This window comes from Peromyscus leucopus, chromosome X (assembly GCF_004664715.2).
Source record: "Peromyscus leucopus breed LL Stock chromosome X, UCI_PerLeu_2.1, whole genome shotgun sequence".
Lineage (NCBI taxonomy): Eukaryota > Metazoa > Chordata > Mammalia > Rodentia > Cricetidae > Peromyscus > Peromyscus leucopus.
In genome coordinates, this window is record NC_051083.1 from 20,525,630 (window position 1) to 20,546,541 (window position 20,912).

At 45.7% G+C, this 20,912-nt stretch overlaps 1 protein-coding gene across 1 annotated transcript in view; it reads left to right on the forward strand.

Annotated features, from left to right (window-relative positions):
* Itih6 (inter-alpha-trypsin inhibitor heavy chain family member 6) overlaps positions 1 to 12,913 on the forward strand; it is a 32,584-nt gene extending 19,671 nt beyond the window's left edge. Inside the window, 10 exon segments of the mRNA XM_028883465.2 lie at positions 531 to 563; positions 565 to 648; positions 2,233 to 2,404; positions 3,148 to 5,027; positions 5,030 to 5,201; positions 6,971 to 7,063; positions 8,271 to 8,306; positions 8,776 to 8,889; positions 10,339 to 10,716; positions 11,855 to 12,913. Coding sequence (XP_028739298.1) covers positions 531 to 563; positions 565 to 648; positions 2,233 to 2,404; positions 3,148 to 5,027; positions 5,030 to 5,201; positions 6,971 to 7,063; positions 8,271 to 8,306; positions 8,776 to 8,889; positions 10,339 to 10,716; positions 11,855 to 12,066 — 3,174 coding nt within the window. The 3' untranslated portion in view covers positions 12,067 to 12,913.
* Positions 12,914 to 20,912: the final 7,999 nt, after the last annotated feature.

Consider the following 20,912-nt stretch of genomic DNA (forward strand, 5'->3'; position numbering starts at 1 on the left):
GGTGCTAACCAATCCCCTCTGCACAGACAGCTCTGTTGGCCTCTGCTTCCTCCTCCCCCTCCCTGCTCTGCCCAGCAACAGCAGAAAGGAGTGTTTAGGAGGAGAAGGAGGCCCTGCAAGCTCCCAGCCCTTGGCAGCAATGAGCTGGGCCCCCGGCTCACTCTGTTGAGGGAGGTTAAAACAATACTTTCCGTTCCTGGAGCCCAGACAAACGTCCCCGGGGACCCCCAAGCCTGTGCAAGTCCGCCTGTCCCAGGGACAGGAACTCACACAGTACAGAGATGCTGACCCTTGTAGGCCTGGGCCCCAAGCCTCTCTTCTCCCCTCTGCTGCTCCTGGCAAGGCCTGCGATGAAGGGCTCAGGCGCAGAGGTTCAGTTCTGGTGTGCAGAGCAAGGCTGAGCCAACAGACAGCTAAGGAGAGGGAGCTGGCCTGGGCAGGGAGAGCAGGGTTGATGCAGGAGAGTGCGAGGGGCCGATTCGGATTGGCTCTCAGCGTTGTTCTTCTTGGCTCCCCTTCTCTTTGTCCAGATCTATGGTGGCTATTTTATTCACTACTTTGCCCCCCAGAGGCCTCCCGCCAGTGGAGAAGAATGTGGTATTTGTTATAGATGTGAGCGGCTCCATGTTTGGAACGAAGTTGCAGCAGGTAACAAGGCCTTTTCCTGGGGCCTCTGAAATCCATAACTGTCTCCCCTTTTGATAGTGTAAGATGATTGTTTTTACTCCTTTTTTTTTAACACTTACTGCTCCTTTTCTGAATCACTGCTTCTTCTAATAGCCCTGGCTGCCCTCAATCTCAACATGTAGCTGAGGGTGACCTTGAAATTTGATCCTCTTCCCTCTAAATTCTAAGTGCTGGAATTATAGGTATGCACAACCATGCCCAGTTTATGTGGTGCTGAGATCGAATACAGGGCTTCCTGCATTCTACGAAGCGCAATACTGACTGAGCTCTATTGCCATCCCTTAACACCTCTCAATGTTTGTTTTGTGTCTCTGATTCATCAACTACTAATTTTGTGACTCTGAGCCAATGACTGTGTCTATCTTTCTGAGTCTCAGTGCCGTTACCTAGAAATGGGGATCATATTAGTCTTCTTCACTATGCTTCTGTAAAGCTTATAGGAACTGATACAGCCAAGGTATTCAACAATGTCCGGAACATAGGAGGTGTCCTATAAATGGTACCTAATACTAGAATCTACTTTCTATGGAACCTCCTACATGCCTAGCTCCATGTTAAATATTGTCATGGGGAAAAGAGAGAGGAAGAAGCATTCTGTGACTTGTTATCAGAGTACTGGATATGTGACTGGAGAGTGAAAATATTCCATGGAAGGGTGTTAGTGAGCAGTCTGGGGTAAAGACTATCTGGGTGAGAAGGTTGAAAGCAGAAAACTCAGGAAAGTTCTTTCCAGAGAAGCGGCAAGTAAAAGCCCATTGAAGATGTGAACAAATAAAGGAGAAATGGTGTGCTATCTGAAGGGCACAAGGGCAAAGTTATGCAGTTGAAATGGAATCTGGGTTATCCAGGGTCTGACGAGACAGTAATCCTGGAGGAAACAGAGGGGACTGAGGATCAGAAGCAGATCTGAGCGGAAGCAAAGCATACCAAAGTCCAGCAGCCAGCTAGCCAGCTCTGTAATCATGAGGTCCTCCAACTTGAAAGGATTGACATCATTCTGCCCAGAATCACAGGCTCAGAAACCATTGACCATGCAGACTGTAGAGCTCTGGGAAGGACAGACCTGAAAACTTGAAAGTGAAGCTGTCCAGTAGACTTTTCTTGTGTTTATTCGGTTTTTTTTTTTTTTTTAGATAGTCTATGTATCACAGGCTGTCTTAGAACTTGCAATCCTTCAACTTCAGCCTCTTGAGTGGTGTTTACAGCCATGCACCACCATATATGGTTCCATTGGAACTTTCTTGATGATAATCTCTAATTCTGTACTATCTAGTACAAGTAGCCACTGGCCACATGTGGTCATTGAACACTTGAAATGTGACTCTTGTAAATTAAGAACTGAATTTTTTCTCTATTGGACAGTGAACTTCTAAGCCTACCATAAAGCCTGACAAACATTTTGACCTGACATCCTCAACTCACAGGAAGAAAGGGTCCAATACAGTTAAAACCATAAAGCACTCAGAACTAAGTGTCTTGTGAAAAGAGCCTTTCAAGTTCATGGAGCTCAAATTTTCTCTCATCTCTTTCACCCTTATCCCACAGACTAAAAAGGCCATGGACACGATCCTCAGTGACATGCAAGCTAGTGACTACTTCAATATCATTTCCTTTTCTGACAAAGTTAACATCTGGAAAGCCGAAGGCTCCATCCAAGCCACTGTCCAGAATATCCACAGTGCTAAAAACTACCTGAGTCGCATGGAAGCAGATGGTTGTAAGTGTTATACCTGCCTACCCAAATGGACAGGCTGTGGTGATAGGCTGTGGTGACAGGCCATTTCTGAGTCCTTCTCTTCATTCACCCATGCCTCTCATTTACCACACTGCCAGAAACATCACTTTCACATTTTGCATACATAACCATACCTTTTCATCCTCTTCTTGGTTCCCCCCATCTCCGTCTCCTGATAGAAAGAACATGGTTGATTTCCCCTGGATCTTAGCATATTTCTCTTTGGACCTCAGTTTTTTCTTCCTTAAAGCAAACACAATGTTGCTAAGACTTTTAAACTCAATATTGTAGATTTTCTTTCCAAGCATTTGCCCCAGTTCTGACTTTTGTTAAATCCTGCATCTCAAATACTTACTCCATTTCCCCAGATTTCTGCCTCTGTCACCTAAGCCATCTTCTCCCCTGTGGTAAGAAGGTGGTGGTGCTCTCTTTGGGTGGCTCTCATCTGACTAGAGAAGGAAACAATCCTGGCCCCCATCCCACACACACCCTGGGAAATAATCAGAGAATGGTTTGAGACCAGGAGTGATAAAAGGCAAGGACATATGGGCGCCACTATCAGGTCACGTGAGCCAGGGTGAGTGTGAAGGAGTTAGGAGGGACAGGCAGTGGGAACATCGTGAGAAAAGATAAAGTGGGGAGGATGAGCCTGGGAGCATGGTGTGTCTGCAGTGGGGGTAAGAAATGGCCTGAGAAAGTGATCTCACAGTCTGCTCCCCAATTAGGGACCGACATCAACGCAGCTCTGCTGGCAGCTGCTTCAGTGCTGAACCATAGCAACCAGGAGCCTGGAAAGGGCCGTGGTGTGGGGCAGATTCCTCTTATCATGTTCCTGACAGATGGGGAGCCCACAGCCGGCGTGACAACTCCCAGTGTGATCCTTTCCAACATCCGTCAGGCATTGGGCCACAGGGTATCTCTTTTCAGCTTGGCCTTTGGGGATGATGCTGACTTCTCACTGCTGCGCCGTTTGTCCCTGGAGAACCAGGGAGAAGCAAGACGCATATATGAGGACAGTGATGCTGCTCTGCAACTAGAGGGCTTCTATGACGAGATTTCCAAGCCTCTGCTGGCAGATGTACACTTGGACTATTTGGGGGGCTTGGTTGGGGCCTCCCCTAGGGCCCATTTCCCTAACTATTTTTGTGGCTCAGAGTTGGTGGTAGCTGGCAAGTTGCAACCAGGTGAGCAGGAACTGGGCATCCACCTAGCAGCCCGTGGCCACAGTGGTCAGCTTCTTGTGGCCCGCCGTAGTGAAGAAGCCACCAACAGCAGCCAGAAAGCCTTTGGTTGCCCGGGGAAACCTGCCCTCAGTGTGGCACATTTTATCCGCCGCCTGTGGGCTTATGTCACGATTGGGGAGCTGCTGGAGGCACGCTTCCAAGCCCGGGACACTACCACTCGCCGTCTGCTGGCTGCCAAAGCCCTCAACCTATCCCTTCAATACAACTTTGTCACACCTCTGACCTCACTGGTCGTGGTGCACCTCGAGAAGACCAATGAGAAATCCATGAGCCAGCCATCCACTACAGCTGAGACAAGCACAGTCACACCCTCATCCAGCAAAAGCCTGGGCCTAGGAGCAGGCACAGCTCAACCAGCCTCAGTCCTTGAGGTCTCTTCTAAATCAAGGCCCATGAAACCAACCTCAACTATTACTGCCCCTAAAAAGAAAGTGCCCAGTTCCAAGGAGCAGGGGCCACTGGGTCAGTGTTCTAATAGCCTACCAACTTCAGTACAACCAAAGTCCCAAATTCCAGCACAAGATTCCAGTACCTTGGCACTGCCAACTTTGAAGATGAAACCTCTTGCCCCTGTGCCTTCAAGTTCTAATGTCCCATTGCCTCTGCAGCCCAACACTTCATCACACCAGAATCCTGGTGTTATATCACTTGTTAATTCTAGGACACATGTCCTACCTCTGAATCCTGTCACCCCTGCCCAGCCCAAAGGTAGCACTATAAAACATTTTAATCCATTTACTCCTTCCAAACTTCCTGCTTCAGCAGATGCCCAACCTACACCAGATGCCCCATCATACCCTCAACCTGGGGAATCCATATCACAGACACTCCAAAGCCTGCCACAGCCCAAATCTATCTCCACATTTCAGATTTCCAAACACCCATTGCACCTCAGCTCCAAGGGTCTTGTTCCCAAGACTCCCCCAAATTTACCACACCCTAGATCAGGGATTGTCTTGCCCAAGTCTCCTAAAATTCCTTCATCTCCTAAATCTAGTGTCTCATCTCACCAAACTTCTACTAGCTTACCACTTTCCAAGTCCAGAACCCCAACTCCCTATAATGCCCAAATCCCACTACCTGCCAGGCCCAGGCCACTAGTTCCTCAGAGTCTCGGGACATTTTCGAACACGCTCTCGAGTTCCACAAGTCCCAGCAGTACTGTGCCCACATCTAGTCCCGGGGAACCTCTCCCTTCTCCCTTTAACCCTACTCCGATCTCTCTGCTGCCCACTGCAAGACTCTGGCATCAGCAAGAGCCGCCACTAGGACCCAAGAGCACCAGGCAAGTTCTGGGACCATCTCTGCCAGGGATTCTAATAATGGCCCTAACCAGCAGCTCTGGTCCTATGCCAGGGGGGCATCTCCCCAAAACCTCCCAATCTTGCTGCCTTCCAGCACTCCCCCTGAGGCTATCAGTCTTCATCTTCTCCCAGAGAAGCTCCAGCTGCTGCCAGAGTCAGTGGTAGAGTCCAAGTTCGTGGAGTCCTTGAACCCACCAGTCTTCTATACGTTTCTCACTCCTGACAGAGATGGTGAGTGCTGCTGGCAAGAGACCAAGGCAGAGCGGGGGAGGTGGGAATGGGGAGAGCTGAGTGTATGAGGTATGCATGATTTCTAGTAGTGCTCCAGAAGCTTCCTTGGTTGCTTTGGGACTTTGGACTAGTTAACATTTCTAGACCTTGGTACATAGGCACAGAATCAGGGGCCTTGGCAGATAAGACTGGAAAGGTTAAACAGAAGCAAACTGGCTAAACTAGAGTTGACATTTGTCTTGTTGAAAAAGAATGGTTGCTGACTCCCAAGCAGGGGAAGAATGTGGTAGTCTAAATTGGAACATCACTAGGTAAGGCAGGTCTGCTTGGTTGTTCTGTACTCTGTGAACAGTCCCACTTAATAAAAGGGATATAAATTTAATGGAAAATAATGGTAATTACCATTACATTTCCCAAAGACTATTAAATTATAATTTCTAGCTCTCCCTATGTACAGGTACTTCTCTGCATATCATGTTTCTAATCTACCATTTAATTCCCCATGAGAAACTATTGATAATGCATTTTATACACAGGGAAACTGAAGCACAGAGAGGTGAAACAACTTGTTTAATGTCACACAGCTAGCCGGGGACTGGAACCCATACTTTCTGCTCCTGAAAGAAATGTGTCTCACCATGCCACTATTCAGCATTTTTTAAAGAAAAATTTCTTGAGTTACTTTATAACAGAGGGTTAGAAAGGGTTAGGGGGTAGCAATAATTCACAGGAACACAAATTTGGACCACATCTTTGACATACCATGTCCCTCACTTCCCTCAATATCCCACCTACCTCTACATCCTGGTGATGTTACCTCCAATCTATCTCCCAAATCCACTGACTTCCCACGATCCCAACTGCCACTATCACAGATCAGACAAACTCTACCATCTCATCTCAAATGGCTCTTCTTGTCTCCATACCAGTCTCATCTTGCCCTCTTGTAGGCCAAGAAATTTTTCAAAGAAACAAATCAATTCATGTTCCTTTGTTACATAATGCTCCTCAAGGATTTCCCCTCACACCTGGAGTACAGTTCAAAGTCTCCTTTGTGGCCTGCAAGACCCTGCATGGAGTGCTCTGCATGCCCACACCACACTGACTTCACCTTCTCCCATGCTCCCACTTGTCCTCTGAACTCTAGACCCCTGGTTTTATCCCTGCCCCTCCCATTGGACCCTCCCCAACCACAACTCAAGTATGTCTTTCTTACTGCTTCTCCTTGATTCACCCTTTCCTCTAGTCCTAAAACTCCAGCCGGTGCCTTGGATCTCAGATCAGCTTTCTTACCCACCTTCCTCTTCCACAGGCCACTTTAGGCCTTTTTACTTCCTTGATCAGTCCAATTTTTTTGTATAACATCCACCACCATTGATAATCTTGACTAAGATATTTCACCAGGTAAGAAGCCACACATGTCTTTCTCACCATCATATCCTGATGCCTACCTAAGCAGTGCCTGAAAGAATAGAAGAGTGAATAAACAGATGAATATATAGGTGTTATGAGTAAGAAATTTGAATGTATCTGAGCTTGAAAGGGGCTGTGACGAATATAGACACAGGTTAGTTTGGGTAGCCGGTGAGGACTCTCCCAGTCAGAAGGAAGAAAGGACCAGATATGGAGGTCACATAGAATCCTGGTACTTGGGAAACTGCAGCATTAGGATCAGTAGTTGGAGGCAAGCCTGGACTGCACAGTGAGACCCTGTCTTCTCTTTGACCCAGGCGTGGGGAGGATTCTTTTTATTCCTTTGTGTTTGGCAGGAAGTCCACACTGGGATGGCAATTCTGAGAGGATCCTGGGAGGAACTGAACATGATATGGACTCCAAGGAAAGTTCCGTGGAGCTAGCAAAAGGTAAACAAGGGGCTCCTCTGTCCAAGACCCCTCTAAGCCCTCGTCTCCATTCAATGTTGACAGTGTGGGAGCCTAGAGGAGGGGCAAGATATTCATTTTCCATCACCATGTAACAAATTACCATGAATTGAGCAGTTTAGAAGAACACTCACTGTAGAATTAGTTTTCTCCAATGGATTCTTACTGAGTGGTTCAGCCACACACCAGGGCAGGTCCTATGCCCATGTTAGCCCACACAGAATGAATTCAATGGTGTTTTTGTAGACCTTTTGTCTCATATTGCTTTCTTTGAACAGTTTTTTATCTTATTGTTCCTTTGCTTGTTTTTTATTTTCATTTTTGTGTTTTTCTGTTTCTTTTTTTGTTTTTGTTTTTTGTTTGTTTTGAAAGAGAGAGAATATAAAGTTGGGTATGTAAGGAGGTGAGGAAGATCTGGGAGGAATTGGGGAAAGGGAAACATAATTAAAGTATATTATATGAAAATGTTTTTCAATTAAAAATAAGACAACCCCCTTTCCCATCACCGTGTTCTCCTCCTGCTGTAATGGAATGCTACAGAATGGGTAATTTACAAAGAGATTCTTTGAGGTCCAAAGTAGAGTTGGCTGTATCTCCTGAAAGTCTCCTTGATGATAGGAACTCAAAGAATCTCAAAGTAGTGCAAGTCATCACTTAGCAAGCCAGAGCAAGCTAGCCCAAAGAGGTAGCTTTTAGAACAATCACTCTCTAATAATCCATTAATCCATCAATTGGTCTGACCTTGAAGGATAACCAGAAATTGACTTTGAGTAAGAAAAGGAACGGAAAACATTCCAAATGGCAAGAAAAACAGGAAGCAGCAGCAGCAGCAATAACAACAACAAAAAAGGCAAGACACTCATAACAACAGTCAGTTCAGGGTCAAGTGTGATGGTCATGTGTGATCCCGGCACTCCAGAGGCTGAGGGAAGGAGGATTAAGAGTTCAAGTCCAGCCTGGGCTATACAGTGAGACCCTGACTTAAAAAAACAAACAATAACAAATAAGTCAATTTGACTAGTATAGCATAAAGCATAAAGAAAAGATTGGAGAAATAAATTACAGAAAAAGTTTGAATACAGAGCTCAGGAATTTGGCCCTTACCTAGGACTCAGAAGCCAGAGGGTCCCAGGGTTGTTAGGGATGTTAGATCAATTCTTTATCGATATATGTCCTCTGTCCTTTGCAGGCACATTACCAGGCATCTTCACCTTCTCGTCCTCTGGTAATCCACTCCCAACCCCCCACCACTCTGTACACTGGACTGACACTGGGCGCTCTCTCTCTCTCTCTCTCTCTCTCTCTCTCTCTCTCTCTCTCTCTCTCTCCCTCCCTCCCTCCCTCCCTCCCTCCCTCCCTCCCTCCCTCCCTCTCCCTCCCTCCCTCCCTCTCCCTCCCCCTCCCCCTCTCCCTCCCTTCCTTCCTTCTCTCCCTCTCCCTCTCCCTCCCTCCCTTCTTCCCTTCCTCTCCCTCTCCCTCTCCCTCCCTCCCTTCTTCCCTTCCTCTCCCTCTCCCTTTCCCTCCCTCACTTCTTCCCTTCCTCTCCCTCTCTTTCTTTTTCCCTCTCCCTCTTCTTCTCCCCTCTTCCTCTTTCTTGAAAACAGACACTCTTCCATTCTCCTCTTCTCCTTCACTCTCCTTTCTCCCATCCCTTTAAGACTCATAACTTCAGAGTTCCATCTCCTGCCTTACAGTGGATGGGGACCCCCACTTTGTGATCCACATTCCTCACTCAGGAGAGAAGATCTGCTTCACAGTGGATGGGCGCCCAGGGGACCTACTGCAGCTTATAGAGGACCCTAAGGCAGGTGAGAACGCCAAGGACTCCATTCCCACACAAGACCACAGCTGGGTGTTCTCATGTTAACAACCCTAGACATTTAGCACTTTGCTATATATACCTTATAGTAGAGTATATAAAATAATGGTATATTTTATATGCTGGGGCACTATTTTATAAAGAGACTTTGTGTTGGCTTACAATTCTGGAGGCCCAGAGTATGTACATATATACATACATACACACATATATGCATAGATGATATAATATGTGTATAATACATATATGTATAATATAAATATTATATGCCCTATATATTTGTATTTTATAACATAAAATAATAATTATGTATAGTACCTTGTAATATACAAGAATACATAGGAAAGCAAACATATGACTCACAAACATCTGTAACTCCAGTTCCAGGGAGGATTTCACACCCTCTTCTGACTTCCATAGGCACCAGACATGCACATGGTATGCATACATACATGCTGGCAAAATATTCACACACATAAATAATACATAGATAAATCTAAAGCTAGGCATAGTGGTACATACCTTAAATCCCAGTTGTCAGGAGGCAGAGGCAGAAGGATTCTCTGTGAGTTCGAGGTCAGCCTGGTCTATATAGTGAGTACCAGGACAGCCAGAGCTACATAGTGAGAGGCTGTCTCAAAAATAAATAAATCAAAAATGAAATAAATAACATGTAAAAGTACAAAAAAAATGAAAACAAGCACATTTGTAAAAACACTAAGATAGTCAGAGATACATACCAGGGCATATGGTAAATTATTTTGACATTCCACATACCCACCCAAAAATATGCAAATATGTACCACACAGTATAACCCACACACATCAACACCTTCAGACATAGAAGCCCTGTTGCTTCCAGATTCATCCCGATTTCCAGGAATCAAATGCACAGAAGTAGCACATACTCCCTGCCACATCAGACACATGAAATACACTAGTGCACAGAAATAGTCACCTGATACACACTGGCATGCATCTAGGTGCATGCGTTCTGACACTTCATACATGCCAACATATCTTACAACCAGCCAAGACATAGACCATCAACATATCCAGAGGCACATATAATCATGCAACCAAAAATACACATTGTAACATGCCATCTTCTTCAAACATGTGGATGCACTGATATTCCCAGAGATCTTCATCAGAATATAACCAAACACACAGATTTATACAGCAATGGGCAAATATTCACATATACATGTAAATAGTCACATTAGGATAAGCATTGTGTACATGCTCCCCTTACACACAGCTCAGGATGGACCATGGTGGAAGCATTTCCACATGAGAGAGAGCATTCTAGCCACAAATCCGAATTATATCATCTAAACCCTGGGACCTGAGACCTCACACCTGCCTGTGCAGTGGGTCACCATGTGCATGCTGGGGTGGAAGCCTGTGTGCTCTATGCTGCATCTCCCCCTTACAGGGTTGCATGTGAGTGGGAAGTTGCTTGGAGCACCACCAAGGCCAGGCCATGAGGACCAGACCCGTACATACTTCCAGATCATCACAATCACTTCAGATAAACCCCGGGCCTACACTATTACAATAAGCCGCAGTTCCATATCTGTGCAAGGTGAGGGTACCTTGAACTTACGCTGGGACCAACCTGCCCTGGTGAAGAAGCCCCAACTGGAGCTCCATGTCGCTTCTGCAGCCCATCTTACCCTCCAACTTGGGCCCCACCTCAACTTCCTCATCCTTCGTCACCACTACAGACACCCCAGCACACTACAACTACCCCATTTGGGGTTCTATGTGGCCAATGGCTCAGGCCTCAGCCCCTCAGCCCGTGGCCTGATGGGTAAGTGCTGCTGAGGTTGAAAGGAACTATGGTGTACCAGTGCTAACGGAAACCTCTTTTCTTCTTTCTTTCTTTCTTCTTTCTTTCTTTCTTTCTTTCTTTCTTTCTTTCTTTCTTTCTTTTTATTTTTATGTATATAAATGTTTTGCCTGCACATATGTGTGTGTGCACCGTGTGTATGCTGGGTAACCTCAGAGGCCAAAAGAGGGCCTCAGATTCCCTGAGCTGAAGAAGTTTGTGAGCCTATGTGGGTGCTGGCAACCAAACTCAGGACTTCTGCAGGGACAGCAAGTGCTCTTAACCTCTGAGCCTTTTCTCCAGCCCAGAAACCTTTTTTAGGATGAAGGTCTAGTGGGCCCCTCACATTCAGTCCTCTCAACTCTGAAGAGAAATGAAAACCAAACTCTGCCTTTGGGAAGCTCCTGACAAGGGAAAAGGAAAGAGTCAGCCATAGAATAGTGAACACCAGGAGTGGCGAGTGTCCAGTGAACTGCACAGGAAGCTACAATATCCCACGGGGTCTCCGAGCTCAAGAAAGACCTCCCTGAAGAGGGAGAGCATTGCAGCTGCGCGGCTAAGCAAGCCAAGCAGGAGCAGCGTGGGGGAAAGGAATGGAGACTGGGAGGAGCTAGCGCCTGCCGGCATCATCAAGCTGAGCTCAAGTTGAGGAATTTTACTTTATCTCAAAGGCACCATAGGAGGGGGAAGCCATGAAAGGTTCTAAGCAGAGAAAGACACAGCAAGCTCTTAGTATTATAAAGCACCATCTGCATTTTGAGCCTTCTGTGAAAGCGGGCTGTAGGGAGCCAGACTATAAGAAGTCTGAAGACCCTGGCAGCACCTGAGGCCAGCGATGATCCGTCAGACAGATAGCTTCACCTCCCTGAGGTTCCTTGAACCTCTTCTTCCCCTGTATCTTCCTGTCTTCTCCAAGCCCAGCTGCTCTCTTTATCTCTGCTATCTTGACTGTCCACGTCCACACCACAGCCCCGTCCCATCGGACTCTTCCATGGTTTCCACGGTGTCCAGCCTCTCCCCTCCTGTAGGCCAGATGCTCCACCCTGCCACGTTCCTCCTAGATTCCTTGCTTTCAGGCCTCCTCGGAGCTCTAACCGCTGCTCCATCTTCTCTCCCTCAGGACAGTTTCAGCACACAGATATCCGGCTGGTAACAGGACCTACGGGGTCTTACATACAGAAGCACCAGGGCCCAGATGTGCCAGTGGTACTAGGCAAGAAGCTGCTGAAAGCGTCGCCAAGGCTTCATCCCCGCTGGACTTCATGCTGGCTGGTGAAACGCTCTCATGTGGAACGGCTGCTGGGTCGGCCCTACCTTGCCTATGTTCTGTGATGGCTCCTGGACCTAGAGCCAGGAGGTCTAAATTTGTAGATCCAGAGACCAGGGCATGGAGTCAACCAGGACACAGGCCTGGGTACATGGAAGTGCGCATAAAGGCCGCCTATACATGTGCTAAGGGACAAATATAGAGCTAAGCAGAACTTCAGGCCTAAAAGCTTTAGTACGCTCACCTCGTGGTTCTTCTTTATACTCTCTGCTCCCTCCAAATTCACATTAGCCCTGGAAGTGACTTTCCTTTTTTTTCATTCCTTGAGAATTCCACACATGTGTACAATGGACTTTGACCTCATCAACCCCTCCATGCCCCCATCTATTCCTCTCAGAATCCCCCACCCTACCTCCACCTCACCTTCCCAACTTCATTTTCTCTTTTCATAGCCCACAGACTGCCTTTCCTAAAGCCAAAGTCTCACTGAGTCATGAGTCCTGCTCACGGCGTTCCCTTATGCCTACGATGTACTCCTAGCTCTTGGGATTTCCCTAGTAAGCTATGATGGTCCCCATCACTGCACTTCTATGTGTATTCCACCTTCTGTGTGGGACACTCTTCCCCCATCTAGGTAAACTCAATTCATCTTTCAAGTCTTAGTTGCCCCCTCTCCTAGAAGGCATTCCCTGGGCCTTCCATGAGGTGAGCGTGGCACCTGCTTTATGTCCTGCCTGATCTCATAGCAGTTTTCATACTGTCTAGTAATCATCTGTTTCCTCATCTAGATCCTGGCTAAGCCTGTAAGCTCTCTGAGAGCAAGAATCTGTTCTGGATCCTCTGTAGCCACAGTTCATGGCACATGGCAGGTGCTTAATAAATATGTGTAGAATAAATGAATGTACAAGAATAGCCATTGAATCGCAGTAAGCATGCAACCAAAGACATAGGTCACCTGCCACAAAGACACGAATATGGAAGTACAGTGACAGAGGAGACATGGCCACCGAAAGTACAGGGACGCAGAACAATGAAACATGGACAGCTGGGCGTGGGACCACATGCCTGTAATCTCAGCATTTGGAAGGCTGGGGCAGGAAGGTGGCTTTAATTTCAAGGCCAATATGAGCTACATAGTGAGTTTGAGGCCAACCTGAGCTATGTGACAAGGACCTGTCTCAAGCAACAACAGCAGCAGCAATAAAAAGAAAAACATGAATATACGGACACAAAGAGATAAAGAGGCCAGAGTGCCAGAGTGACTGTATCAGAGACAGAAACATATGTTTTCTTGCTGGGGTTCAATGTTCCTGTAACTTTAAGTTACTGTCCCTTCACAGAAATGCAAAGAGACAAAAAGAAGAGATGACTTTGGCACAGTGGCAAATGTGAAGAACGAGACATGACAAATTACAAACAAACCGGCACAGAGATCCAGACTGGAGCAAAGATATTAAGATCACAGAGACACAAAGATACAAAGATAACCAGGAAGACACTGGCAGGATCACAGTCCAAAAACCAGCCAAGGATGGAAAAAGTAGAAACACGGAAATATACTGACAATCTGATTTGCAGACATAGGTAGGGATGAAATGATAACCCAGAGACACACACGCAAGGTGTGGAAACAGACATTGCGGAGTCCCAGATGCAATGGCAAAGATCCAGTGATATCAGCACCTGCGGAAGAAGAATGAGTCAACATCAGAGATCCACATACTCCAAAGATCGAGAAAACCCCTGAACAATGAAAACTACGGAAAAGAGATAGCCATCGGGCCAGACAGCACAGACAGAAGGGGAGGCAGCTACCAGCACAGGGACCATGGGGCACTGTGATGCACAGACAGCAGACTCAGAGACAGAGAAGTAGTAGACGGGAATGTGAACCCACAAATCTAGTCACGTGAACGTAGGGTCGATTTGGAAATAGAAATAGATAGATATGCCTGGAAAGGTGGAGATAGAAAGAAAGAAAACTAGACACAGAATATAGGTCAGGAGGCAGAGGATGATGAGAAGGGTAGGGATGCAATGACATTGAATCAGGATAAACCTGAGGACACCTATAGCAGAGACATATATCAGGTGGCAAACCAAGGCTACAAATGCAGGGATAAGAACAGTGACTTCAACCTAAGCACATAAAGGTAGTAGGTTCTGATTCAAAAGCATGGCTCCAGACCCTAGACAAAATAGGGAGGCAAAGACATGGAACCAAGGACAATGAGACAAAAAGAAAGAGATGCAGAGAAATACTGAGACAAATAAATTCACAGAAACAGGAATCCTCTCACATGGGACCCATGACAAAGACTCGGGGACTAGGAGAGCACAGGTTCAGTACTATAAGTAGTCACACAGAGACATTGACAAAGTGTGGGAGAGAGAGACGGAGAACAGAACTAGCAGAGCACAGAGGTTTAGACATGAGAGAGGAAGTTCTGGAGATGCACAGACCTGGGGACTCTTTGATATCGGGCACATGGAAGGCAGCATATGCAGACCATGAGCATGTGGACACCGGAATAAAGGAACTCAGGGACACACAGACACAAGAAGACAGGAACACGTGCTGGATCACAGAGTGTCCAGTATATGCAAAGAGTCAGGGTCACACAGAGAGAGGAACAAATTGAGAGTGGAATACAGAGGCTGCTGGGTACCCAGTCACCTTGTGTAGCCAGTAGGTAGCATGAAAACACACTCAAGCCATGTAAAGGTTCTGCATATACAGACTCAGGGATGCACAAAGATTCAAAGACATATGAAGAATTATGAATATACAGAAATTGGGAAACATGTAAAGAATCACTGGTGGATAATCGGGAATACACAAAAACTAAGTGCTACACAGAAAAGGGGACACACACACACACACACACACACACACACGCACACACACACGTGCACTGCAACAATAGCAACTCACTAGATAAGCAGGCAGTGAGACATGAACTTTATGGGCACACAGAGACAGGAAGACACAGACACTAGCAAAGAAGCTTGGGACATGCTAAATCTCGGGTACATTCAAGGGTAAGGATACAGAAGCATTTAAACATACAGCCAGAGCACGTGGAGACAAGGGCAGAAGTAAAGAATATAGTGTCATAGTGATACCCAGAGATAGGCCATTGTTGGTACACAGAGACTGATAGAATTTATGACATGGAGAAGTATTAAGAGTTCAAAACAAACACTCATAGACTTACTGACAACCAAGGACATACAGATTATAGATCACAGCATACCATAGAAACTACAGACACCAGGACACAGAAACCTTGGTATACATAAATCTTAGGAAACTGAATTATGTAGACAAAATTCAAGTGCTTGTCATACAAATATTATGATTCATACAGACAAAGGAAAACATACATAGCCACTAAAACACACAGACACACTGGCATGAATAAATATTTAACACACACATAAGCTCTATGACAGGTGTCAGATACACAGAACTACAGAGGCAATAGATAGTACCAAATGCTGGTACACAGAGACACTGGTATATGTACACAAAGGAACACACAGTACCTGAGATACTACAACACAAAGAGCTGGCACAAAAAAATGAAACATATGGGAAACTAATCTCAGAGCCGAAACAAAGTACTAACACTAGAACAAAGAAATGCGGCGGTGTAGAGACAGGAGGCTATAAGATACCTCTGAGACACAAGGATACATTGGGAAAAGTAAACCCCGGGATACACATATGCCAAGGTAAACTGGCAGTGAGACACAGGAAAGCCGGTGCATATGCTGTGGGGAATAGAGTCAATGATGAGGCATGCACACACAGACATAGAGTTACATAGAACTGGTCTTTACAGACACTGCGACAATGACACTAGAACACAGAGACACAGGTGTAGAAATGTCAAAAACTAAGAGACGCACTCTGGTCAGGAAAATACGTAAGCTAACTGTACATCTTCACCTCTCCCTCTGTTCCTCCAAGTCCAGTACCCTAGTCTCATCCCCAGATCTGCAGCAGAACACCTGCGGCACCTCCCCCCTCCTGTACCCATCTCCAGGGGATCACACAGATCTTCCCCCTCCAACCTTCCTTACCCCCACTCATTGCTTGATCCCAGCCCCCAACTCCAACACCACAGGCCACTCTGACCATGGAAGCAGGTAGGCTGACTGCAGATCTTCACTTCTTCTATTTCTCCAAATGCAATCCCCCAGTCTCATCCCCAGCTCTGTAGCAGACCTCCTGCTGTAGCCTCTTCACACTCTGCGCCCTCATTCCCAGGGGACTAACTAAACAGATCCGGGTGGAACCCCCTCCTTTCCTCACTCCTCCAAAGCCCCTACACCACCTCAGCCCACGCCCATTCCTAAGTTTTTTTTATAATTTAATTTAATTTTACATATCAGCTATGGATTTCCCTGTCCTTCCTCCTCCTGCCCCCCCTCTCCCCAAGCCACCCCCCCATTCCCATCTCCTCCAGGGCAGGGACACCCCTGGGGATTCAGTTCAACCTGGTAGACTCAGTCAAGGCAGGTCCAGTTCCCTCCTCCCAGGCTGAGCAAAGCGTCCCTGCATAAGCCCCAGGTTCCAAACAGCCAGCTCATGCTCTAAGGACAGGTCCTGGCTACACTGCCTGGGTGGGTGCCTCCCAAACAGTTCAAGCTACTCAACTGTCTCACTTATCCAGAGGGCCTGATCCAGTTTCATGGGGGCTCCTCAACTATTGGTTCATAGTTCATGTGTTTCCACTAGTTTGGCTATTTGTCCCTGTGCTTTTTCCAATAATAGTGTCAACAATTCTTGCTCATACAATCCCTCCTCTTTCTCACCGATTGGACTCCCGGAGCTCCACCAGGGGCCTGGCCGTGGATCCCTGCATCCGCTTCCATCGGTCATTGGATGGGATTTCTAGCATGACAATTAGGGTGTTTGGCCATCCCATCACCAGAGTAGGTCAGTTCCTGCCGTCTCTCGACCATTGCCAGCAGTCTTTTGGGGGGGGGTATCTTTGTGGATCTCCGTGGGCCTCCCTAGCTCTCTGCTTCCTCCCCTTCTCATGTGGTCTTCATTTACCATGGTCTCCTATTCTTTGTTCTCCCTCTCTGTTCTTGATCCAGCTGGGATCTCCCGCTCCCCTAAGCTCTCTTTCCCTCAATCCTTGCCCTTCATTACCCCTCCTCACATCCAGTTTGCTCATGTAGATCTCATCCATTTCTCTGTCGTTGGAGGATCCCTGTGTCTTTCTTAGGGTCCTGTTTTCTAGGTAGCCTCCCTGGAGTTGTGAGTAGGTCCCTACCCAGAAACACATTTTATCTGGAACATCCAGTGCCAACACCTATCAGGACACCAGAAGATTTTCCTACCAGGCAACACAGAGCGACCACACTCTTCCTAAGAACTAGAGAGGGCAACAGAAACCACAGAATAAAATACCCACCAAACAAAGACAAGACCAGATATCAGCACCTAGAATTAAAATCTTCCTAATCCCAGATGCCTAGACCCAGTATAAAAACACAATCAACAACAGCCAGGATAATATGTCTTCATTACAGCCCAGTAGCCCTACTACAGCAGAGAATTCCAACATAGTTGGAGCACAAGTAAAAGACCTTAAAACAGCCTTTATGTATATGATAGAAGTCCTTAAAGAAGGAATGAACAAATCCCTTAAAGAAATCTATGAGCTGGGTGGCAATGGCACATGCCTTTAATCCCAGCACCCAGGAGGCAGAGGCAGATGGATCTCTGTGATTTTGAGGCCAGCCTGGTTTTCAGAGTGAGATTCAGGACAGGCTCCAAAGCTACACAGAGAAACTCTGTCTCGAAAAAAAGAAATCTATGAAAACACAAAAACAGTGACAAGAAATGAATAAAAACATTTAGAACCAAAGTGGAAGTAGAATCAATAATGGAAACCCAAACTGAGGAAATTCTGAAAATAAAAATTTTAGATATTCAAACAGGGACCATCGAGGCAAGCTTCACCAACAGAATACAAGAGATGGAAGACAGAATCTCACACATTGAAGAAACAATATAAGAAATGGGTATCTCCATCAAAGAAAATGTTAAATCTAAAAAAATTCTGACACAAAACACCCAGGAAATCCAGGATGCTATGAAAAGACCAAACCTAAGAATAATAGGAATAGTGGAAGGAGAAGAAACCCAGGTTAAAGGCACAGAAAATGTTTTCAACAAAATCATAGAAGAAAATCTCCCTAACCTAAAGGGGGAGATGCCTATTAAGGTACAAGAAGCATACAGAATACCAAATAGATTGGAGCAGAAAAGAAAGTCTCCCCCCCCCCAGGCCATAGCAATCAAAGCACTAAATATATAGAACAAAGAAAGAATGTTAAAAGCTGCAAGGGGGAAAGACCAAGTAGCATATAGAGGCAGAGCTATTAGAATTACACCCAACTTCTCAATGCAGAAGGACAGATGTGCTACAGACTCTAAGAAGCCACAGATGCCAGCCCAGACTACTACACCTAGCAAACCTTCAAACACTATAGATAGAGAAAATAGACATTCTGTGATGACACCAAATTTAAGCAATATCCATCTACAAATCCAGCCCTACAGAAGGTGTTAGGAAAACTCCAACCTCAAGGAGTTTACTATACCTAAGAAAATACAGGAAATAAATAATCCAAGATCAGAAAAGTCAAAAGAAGAGAAGCACCTCTCTCTCTCTCTCTCTCTCTCTCTCTCTCTCACACACACACACACACACACACACACACACACACACCACCACCACCACCACCACCACCACCACCACCACCACCACCACCGCTAATACCCCCACTACCAACAACAAAATAACAGGAATCAACAACCATTAGTCATTGGTATCTCTCAATGTCAATGGTCTCAATTCCCCAGTAAAAAGACTCAGAGTACCAGAATGTATTTGAAAACAGGATCCATCCTTCTGCTGGAACCAAGAAACATATCTTAACATCAAGGGTAGACATCACTACAGGGTAAAAGGATGGGAAAATATTCCAAGCAAGTTGACCTAAGAAACAGGCTGGTGTAGCCATTTTGATATCTGACAAAATAAACTTCAAACCAAAACTAATCAGAAGAGATAGAGAAGGATACTACATACTCATCAAAAGAAAAATCCACCAAGAAGACATTACAATTCTTTTTTGTTTTTCATCTTTATTGAAATGTGTTGGGGGATTCTTGATGCTTATTAAGGAGAAATGTACCTTATAGAAGATAAAGTAGATGAGCCACTTTTAGCTCATGCCATCACTTGTTCTAATTTAACATAAATTATCATAAAAAAGAAAAGATTCTTTTCTCATACAATATATCCTGATTGCAGTTTCTCCTGTCTCTACTCCTCCCAGTTCCTCCCCACCTCCTCTCCCATCTGGATCCACTCCTTTCTGTCTCTCATTGGAAAAAAGCAGGCTTCTAAGAGATAACAAAACATAACAAAATAAAATATAAGATAAAACAAAAACCATCACATTAAAATTCAACAAGACAAACAAACAGAAGGAAAAGAGCCCAAGAGAAGGCACAAGGATCAGAGACCCACGAGTTCACACACTCAGGAGTCCCATAGAAACACTAAACTGGAGGCCATAAATATAGACACAGAGGACCTGGTGCAGACCTGTGTGTGCTGCTTCAGTCTCTGTGAGTTCATATGAGTGTTGCTCATGTTGATTTAGAGGGCCTTGTTCTCCTGGTGTCCTCCATCCAATCTGGCTCTTACACTCTTTCTGCCTCCTCTTCTCTGAGGACCTCTGAGCTCTGAGGGGAGAGATTTGATGGAGACATCCCATTTACAACTGTGTGTTCCAAGGTCTCTTTCTCCCCCTGCCCCCCCTCCGTGTGTGTGTGTGTGTGTGTGTGTGTGTGTGTGTGTGTGTGAGAGAGAGAGAGAGAGACAGAGACAGAGACAGAGACAGAGACAGAGAGAGATATGTCTGGGGCTCTGTATCTTTTCCCATCTGCTGCATGATGATGGCTAAGTAAGGCACTGGTATGTGAGTGTAGCAGAACATCATTAGGAGTCTTTTTATCACTACTTTCTTTTTTTAAGTCTGGTAGTATTGGGTTTTACCCTACATCTCTGGGCTATCTAGTCTCTGGCTCTTGGTGACCCAAGCAGTGTGAGGTATGGATTTCATCGTGGGGAGCTGGCCTAAGTCAAAGGACATTTCAATTTTTAACATCTATGCCCCCAAAACAAATGCCCCTAAGTTTGTAAAAGAAACACTACTACAGGTTAAATCACACATTGACCCTCACACATTGATAGTGGGAGACTTCAGTACCCCACTCTCGCCAAAACAGGTCATCCAGACAAAAACTAAACAGAGAACTGCTGGAGCTAACTGACATTATAAACCAAATGGACCTAACAGATTTTTATAGAACATTTCATCAAAACACAAAAGAATTTACCTTCTTCTCAGCACCTCATAGAACTTTCTCCAAAATTGACCACATATATGGACACAAAGCAAGTCTCAACAGATACAAGAAAATTGAAATAACACTGTGGTTGTTTGAAAGAAAATGGCCCCCAAAGGGGGTGGCACTATTAGGAGGTGTGGCCTTGAGGAATAAGTGTGGTCTTACTGAGGAAGTGTTCCACTATGGGGGCAGGCATTAAGGTCTCATATATGCTCAAGATACTGCCCAGTGTCAGAGACCATTTCCTGTTGCCTGAAAGACGTAATACTCTCAGCTCCGGCACCATGTCTACCTGCACACCACCATCATCATGATGATAATGGAGTGAACCTCTGAAACTGTAAGTGGGCCACCTTAATTAAATGTTTTCTTTTAGAACGGTTACCATGGTGTCTCTTCACAGCAATAGAAACCCAACTAAGACAAACACCCTGCATCGTATCTAACCACCATGGATTAAAG